General features: G+C 43.8%; 1 protein-coding gene across 1 annotated transcript; it reads right to left on the bottom strand.

Moving 5' to 3' along the window:
- Window positions 1–2,306: 2,306 nt before the first annotated feature.
- Window positions 2,307–7,465, bottom strand: LOC139823551 (uncharacterized). The gene is made up of 8 exons (XM_071796093.1): window positions 7,418–7,465; window positions 6,538–6,711; window positions 5,546–5,718; window positions 4,480–5,204; window positions 3,233–4,277; window positions 2,964–3,102; window positions 2,765–2,912; window positions 2,307–2,527 (listed from the first exon to the last, which is right to left on the bottom strand). The coding sequence occupies exons 1-8, from the start codon at window positions 7,463–7,465 to the stop codon at window positions 2,307–2,309; spliced, it is 2,673 nt and encodes an 890-aa protein (XP_071652194.1).
- Between the last annotated feature and the right edge of the window lie 223 nt (window positions 7,466–7,688).

Genomic DNA, 7,688 nt, shown 5'->3' with positions numbered 1-7,688 from the left:
ATGAATAATATGATTTCAATCTCGGATCTCCTTAAGTAACGTTTCTACAAATCTATCTGTAAGAAGCCTCATAACTCGCAAAGTACTTAATAAAAAATGACTTAGTTATGAGTGTTTTGGAAAGCTCTCGAAATAAGCTACAATTAAAGATATGTAAAAATAGGGGGTTCTATATAAAATATTGAAATCAACATTCACGTGACCTTCAAATGACTATCCAAGGTCAAACCAATGACACCATCTTATGTTCCCCTTGAAACCATACAACTTTTATCTGAAACATTTTTCTCAAAAACGCTTAGTTTTCCAAAAAAAATGCTTGATACGGACGCGCTGATGCACCATGTATACTTGAAGTATACACTCTAAATACTTCCGTTTAGGCTGGAATTGACTAAATATTACTTCCAAGGGTATAAGGAAGTGATTCCAGCCATTTTGGCCCAATTTTGAAGGGGTGCCAAAAACAGGCCTTAGGGATCCTCCTCCTTTATTGAATAATTATTCCGTTATAATTATTCCGTATATTACAAACGGAATAATTATTCCGTTTGTAATATAACCAGTGAGATATGAAACTTCGATCGACATCGACTCGTTTCATTTCTCACTGGGTATAAGCCGAAATATATCCTCTGTAAACATTAAAATTAATAAAGTTTATTTGTATCAACAAATTATAACACATGTACCGATTTTACATTTTATTCTTTATATCAATAGAAACCTATGTATTGATATTTCATCGGTTAAACATGTCTATCGTACATCATTCAACTATATAAGTTACGACTTCGAAGTTATTTAGTGACGCAAAAAATCCTGTTTTAAAAAACTACGCATTTTAACAATTAATTTTTCTACAACTATAATTAAAAATATGCTAATCAATAAAAAATTACTATAATTACAGTAAAACAAGTAGAAATTTGCACATTATTTCCTTATAGTTTTTAAGTGTGCAAGTAGACACCTGCACATTGCTTTCTCTATGAGAAAGCTTGTTTTTTTATGCATAATTATTAGTAAATATTTATTAATTTGGCTTCCTCTCGCTTTTCCTTTTCTAAAAAGTCGAAAATTTTCTTCAGTTCGCGGGCTGCTCCCACGAATTTCGTTTCATTGTCGGAGAAAATTTGAGAACACAGTCCTCGTCTCGCTGTAAAACGACTCATCGCCGCTAAAAAGGCTTCTGTGGTAAGGTCAGATACCAGCTCCAAATGTACTGCCTTTGTGCTGAGGCACGTGAATACGGCCACGTAACCTTTCGATACATTGACTCTTCTTCGACGCCTGCTCTCTCGCACTTGCAGAGGGCCTGCGTAGTCTATTCCCGTGCAAGTAAATGGCCTGGCGTAAGCACTGACACGCTCCTTAGGTAAGTCACCCATCTTGATGTCTAGGATTGCCGGTTTGAATCGGCAGCAGTTTAAGCAATTTTTAATTACTTTCCTGACTTTTCTTCGACCACTAATCGGCCAAAAACGAAGTCGCACCGCGCTAAGCAGTTGTTCTTGCGGACAATGATGCAGTCTGACGTGCTCCTCGCGGATAATGGATCCGGTTACTACATGTTTTGCAGGTAAAACCATCGGATGCTTTTGCTCCATCGACAGACTTGCATGCCGAAGCCTTCCTCCTACTCGAATCAATCCATCGCCGTCCAGGAATGGGTCTAACCCGCGTAACTTGCTCTTTCGTGATATTTCGCGCTCCTTTTGTAAATTCTCTATCTCTTCATGGAACGCCTCTTATTGCGTCATTTTGACGATTCGCTTATCTTTAACGTTACCGTCGCCGTTTTTAGTTCAGGTAAGTTTTCCTCTGGATTCTTCGATTTCTCTGACCTTCGATGATTACTCATGAGCCAATGCGGTCCGTGCCACCAAAGTCGATTGACCGCCAGTGTGTCTGCGCTAATACCCCTCGACAACATGTCAGCTGGGTTTTCTTCAGAAGACACATGATTCCAAGCAATTCCTTCTGTCAAATCTTGTATTCTTGATACTCGATTAGCTACAAAAGTCTTAAGTTTATTGGGCTGAAGTTTAATCCACCCTAGCACAATAGTGCTATCGCTCGACAGCGTAGTTTCTCCGATGCTGTTACCAAATGATTTTCTTGCTGTCTCGTTTAACCTTGCAAGCAGAAGGGCTGCCTGAAGTTCTAATCTAGGCAGTGAGATTGTTTTTAAAGGAGCTACTCTTGACTTTGAGCAGATAAGATGTGAGCTAACTTTGCCTTCACCGTTGACACTTACTGCGTAGAGACACGCTTCGAAAGCTTTCTCTGAAGCGTCGCAAAATTCAAACACATCGAATTTCTCTGATACGCGTGCTGGAGCAATTTCTAGGAATTTGTAAGTCGTTTCTAGGAATTTGTAAGTCGTTGATCTTCGGTAATGATGTGTAGTACGCTTCCCATTCAGCTAGAAGCTCTTTTGGAACCTGTTGGTCCCACTCGAGGTCTTGTTGCCAAAGTCGCTGCATGATGATTTTGCCGTTAATTAGCAATGGTGCTATGAGTCCTAAGGGATCAAAGACTTGAGCGATTTTAGACAATAAAACGCGCTTTGTAATGATCTGAGCGTTTGAGATCTAAATCTCGTACTGTAGGCAATCCTCGGTAGAATTCCACAGCAGTCCAAAAGTCTTCAAGGGTCCTTCTTTGTCGATAACGAGCACCGTGTCCGTTTTGCTTTCTTCGGACAGATGCTGTAGAACTCGCCGGTCATTTGATCTCCACTTTCTTAGAGGAAACTGACCTTGCATCAGCATTTTTGCGAGATCTTTTTGTAGCTTAATAGCATCTTCTAATTTGTTCGCGCCTGTTATAACATCGTCCATGCAGGTGTCCTCCAGGATAGCGATCGCTGCTTCAGGCATCTTCTCTCTGTTTTCCTTGGCTACTTGCTAAAGGCATTTAATCGCCAAGAACACTGCGCATGCCGTACCGTACGTTACAGTATTGAGCTCGCCAATTTGTACTAGTTCGCCCGGATTCTTTCTCCAGAATATTCGCAGTAAATGACGATCTTTCTTGTCAACGACGATCTGTCTGAACATGGCCGCCACATCTGCGGTTACCACGAACTCATGTGTTCTGAAACGAAGAATAATAAAAATAAGTTTCTTTTGCAGGTTTGGTCCTGTTAATAACTTATCATTGAGACTTGTTCCTAACGTCGTTTTTGCGGACGCGTCAAATACAACTCGGAGTTTGGTTGTTATACTTTCCGGTCGTATGACAGGTTGGTGCGGCAAGAAATATTGCTGTCTCGTGTTCTTCGCCGTCCTTAATCCAGGACATATGTCCCTGTTGTATGTAATCTTCCATGAACTTCACGTAGCTCGCTTTCAACTCAAGATTTTTTGCCATGCATCGTTCTAGTGAGATAAGGCGTCTATATGCTGTATCCCTTGAGTCTCCGAGCTTAACGTCCTCGCGTATTGGTAAGCGAACAATAAATCGCCCCGATCCATCTCTTTTGACTGTCTCTATAAACATCTTCTTGCATGCTAGTTCTTCTTTCGTGTAGTGTGGCGTATCTGGGAAAGTCTCTTGCTTCCAGAAACGTTTGACTTGCTCGCTCAATTCAACATTTGATATAGCTAGGCAGGTTGATTGCGTGAGGAAGTTTGACTCGTTCATTTCTTCTCCAATTATCCACCCTAATTGCATGTTCTGCAGCGCGGGTTGTCCTTCAATTCGATTTCTCGGCGTATCTGTTACTATTTTCCAGTATAACGCTGCTCCTATCAATAGATCTATGGATCCTGGTTCTTTGAAGACAGGGTCTGCTAGCTGGATATCTTTCGGCAAGACTATATTCTTCACGTCAATTTTGCTCTGAGGCAAATCTTCTGTAATTGAGGGTAACACGAGGCATTTTAGTGTTGTTTCGAAGTTGTTATAAGCCGACGAGAGTTGTATCTCAGTGACCTTTTTGATGGTTGTCTTCGTTTGACTAATGCCTGAAATAGCCCGATCCTCTGATCGATATTGTAACTTGAGCTTTCGCGCTAATTTCTCGATTATGAGATTTGACTGTGAACCCGGGTCGAGTAATGCGCGACAAGATTGTCGACTGCCATCTTTTTCTTGCACGTAAACTCTAGCGGTGGACAAAATTACACGAGACGCTGATCTCTGCGCGTAATAAATGCCCCTTGATTCTTCTTCCTTATTGGAGGTCGTTGAAATCTGCGTTTCCTTTATGACTGGCCTCTGTAAGCTGTGCGTCACCACTGGTGCATCCGTCGATTTCTCTTCCGACTCTCAATGTAAGATAGTATTATGTCGATTTGATCATTTCTTGCATGTCGATGATCTGCAACTCTTCGCATAATGTCCTGTGTTGAGACAGTTTGTACATTGTTGCTTTTATTTTACCAATTTGAATCTGTCTGCTATTGGCAACTTGAGTAATTCTTCGCATTTAAAGACCGAATGATCGGCTGCACAAATTTTGCAACTAACTGCCGTTACAGCAAGGGATGCCCGTTTTTCCCCTTTTTTCTGTGTAGCTGGCTTTTGTGACGCTGGTTTTTGGATCTGTCAGAAACTTGATAAATTCTTCTAATGTCGGCATATTGTCCGGTGTTTTGTCCTTTACCACTATTTGCCAATCGCGCTGCTCTGCGAAATCCAACCGTTTCTTAGCTAGATGTATTATAATGGTTTCCCATTCTTCTACTGGTTGATTCAGCGCTTCTAGTGATTTAATGTGTGTTTGTATGTGCCAGATAAATTGCCTTATGGAGTCCGCTTTGTTCTCCTTTGTGATAGTAGGAAATTGCAGCATTTCGTCTAGATGCGTTTCGATGATCATCATCTGGTTATCATATGTGTCTTTAAGCAATTGCCACGCTTTGCCATAATTTTCTTCCGAGATGGTGAATCCTTGAATCACCTGCCGCGCTTCTCCTTGCAGTATACCGATCAAGTATTGGTGCTTTTGTGTCTGCGTGAGATCCCCGTCAAGATGGATCGTCGTCTCGAAGCTGTTTTTGAAGAACAGCCATTTAGTATATTCCCCTCGAAATTTTGGAAGCTGTATTACCGGAAGTTTTGGTTTGACTCTTCTCGGATCGTAGTTTCTCCCGTTTCTTTGGATCTCTTGTCCTGCCGGAGGATCCTCTGCGTTATTCGCTGCTTGTTGCCTACTGATTATTGCCTGTGCTTTTGCGGCGGCTTGGTAATAACTATTTTCGAAAACGGTTCTCTTGGCTTCACCATCGTCTTGATCCGCTTAAAATAACCCGTCGTCTTCTTGGTGTCTAGAGTCCAGCTGAATCTGAATCTCCTCAAATCTTTTTCATAATTCTTGCAGTTTTGCTAAACGCACCGTAGCTTCAGCCACCGTTGGCGAGTCGGTCGTATTGAAAAATCTCTGTGTGCGAGTTACTTGTGCTTTGACTTGAGCTCGCCTTGCTTTTAAGGCTTTTATTTCCGCCATTTTTGTCTTTCGAGGAATGGAAATTACTTACGAGGAAAAGGAATTGGTATTTGTGCGACTCACTAATTTGCTGTGTACAACCGTTACTTTTCGCTGTGCCGAGCTATCGTGCCGTTGAGGTTATGCCTCCTTTGAACGCGCGACGATGTACTGGCCTTGAACACGTCGTTCTTTTTCTGTGGGCTCTGTTCCTTGCCCGTTCTCGTACTTTCGCTTGATGCGACGTGCGTATGCTTCTTATGCCTATTCTCGTACTGTCCCTTGCAACAGATCGAATGCGATACTTTTAGTTCTTTGTTTTGCGATATGATTTAATCATGAAACTCTTTTACCGTTATAATGATGTGCTTTCTGTTGATTGCGTCTACGATGCTCAATGTTCAACTAACGTTTTCCGACCGTTGTCGCCGGTTCGTCGTTCTCTCTCGCTATTACTTTCACGCAACCGTGTAATTCTTTAGTAGTAGGTTCGTGCTGCTTGTTGGACGCCAATATGTTAATGAGTATACGCTTTTTGAATGCTATATATGACTTTATTTAACAATCCTTGCGCTGCGTTAATTTTCGATACACACATATTTCGCCATCTTCCTTACATCAACTTCAACTCTCTCACTCGACTCAACTACACTTCGATTCGCTAATCGATAGCTTGCGCGCTCCTATCTATCGATAGAGGGATCGAGAGTGCTAACACCGATCAATCGACGTCGGTTTTCGTAGCGGGACGAAAGAATTTGCCACGCGACGGCAAAGTTCTCGGAAGTTAACGCTAAGTGTTCTATAGCGGCGCTCGCTTCACCCTTTAGACACGAGAACAAATGATGCAATCACTGAACATTAGACAAACTGGTTTCACCGATAATAATCATAGAGTAAAAACGATCGCGGAAGCTCTCCTATTTTTCGTAAGATCCGTCAAACGTTGGTAAGGTTATGACCGGACGGAGGGTCGGCCATGCCACGACTCATTCGAACTTTGATTTTTATTGAAATTTATCACGGTCGCCACTCGGTTTTATCTAAGCCTACCGAGAAAAATATGAAAAACATGCCACTGACCCTTTCGATGCCCTCGCCTTTTCCCCTTCTTTTTCAGGAACGCTGGACTGATCGCCGCTGGACTGCCGCTGGACCGTCGTGGGACTGCCGCTGTGCACCGCTGGACTGCCTCGGGACCTTCGCTGGACCGCCGCGGGATTATCGTCGTAGACGTCGAGAGGTAATAGAGGTAGGTATTTCGGGATCGGGATCTGGCCGTGTCGGATAGAAAATTTACTCAAGACGTTTCGGGTAAAATATTAATATATTTTCCTTTATCTCTGTTACAATAATTTCGCACGCGTAACCGCACTATGCGAGTTGATTCTACGTTCGCGTTATAACGTGATTGTAATTTATAGCGGATTCGCTCCGTACGCGGGATTTCTCGTAAGTTCGCAGCACGAGCGGTAGATATACGCGTCCGCACGCTACCGTTGCTGGCGAGAGACTCCTCGAGCACTCGCCCTTCCTTTCGGTCGCTCGCGCGTAGCATCACGCGTTCACCATCTGGGATCGCGTGCTCCCATTGTGCGCCCTTTGTGCTTACTCGCGTGTTCGCACGGGCTTCGGCGCAAACATGTTTTCGCAGGAGAATTACTCCACATACCGGGTGGCTCGCGCGACATCGCGTACATATTTATTCGTGCGCCACTTTTGTCGATTACCGCCGCTCGGATTTCTGTCTACCGCCTCCCAAGCTCCGCTTTCTCGGGGAACGCTAACATTCGTAATCTCTAGCTCACCGTCCCGCACTGTCATACGCTCGTGTAACCCTTCTTTACGCTTATACTTTTCCCGTGGGAAATCCTCCGATTTCGCACCGTGGTTGTGACGGGCGTATGTCATTGCGTTTACATATTCAATTGCGCTTCGATCGCGCCACGCATTACCGAACTAGCCTCCTGGGCCTCGCACCGCACTTTCGACTTTGTATTCGCGTTCTCTGGGTTCCTTAGGACCCATTTCCGGTCTTGGTTTTCCGATCACGCTATCGGTTCGCCAACTACCGGGGCGTTGGTCGGACGTCGACGCCTACCCCTCGGTGGTGTTATCCCGGACCTAGTATGTCCGTTTATCGCGTTTGTTCTCGGGGAAGTGTCCCCGTTCGCTACTTCCTGGGGCAGCCGTCTGGTTATGACGGGAATGGGTCCGTTCCTATTTTCTCGGGCTGCCGGACCCCTTGGGA

Source organism: Temnothorax longispinosus, unplaced genomic scaffold (assembly GCF_030848805.1).
Source record: "Temnothorax longispinosus isolate EJ_2023e unplaced genomic scaffold, Tlon_JGU_v1 HiC_scaffold_13, whole genome shotgun sequence".
NCBI classification, from domain to species: domain Eukaryota; kingdom Metazoa; phylum Arthropoda; class Insecta; order Hymenoptera; family Formicidae; genus Temnothorax; species Temnothorax longispinosus.
Note: the sequence above shows the minus strand (reverse complement) of the source record. Positions and strands in the feature narration are given on the sequence as shown.

Bases quoted from the DNA above. Each gene is read 5' to 3' on its own strand.
- LOC139823551 (XM_071796093.1), bottom strand. From the start codon at position 7,465: ATGGGTCCTAAGGAACCCAGAGAACGCGAATACAAAGTCGAAAGTGCG. The intron at 4,278-4,479 runs GTTAGTTGCAAA...TCTTACATTGAG, and splicing joins CATCCCTTGCTGTAACGGCA to AGTCGGAAGAGAAATCGACG. The intron at 2,528-2,764 runs GTCAGTTTCCTC...TTGATCCCTTAG, and splicing joins CGCAAAAATGCTGATGCAAG to GACTCATAGCACCATTGCTA.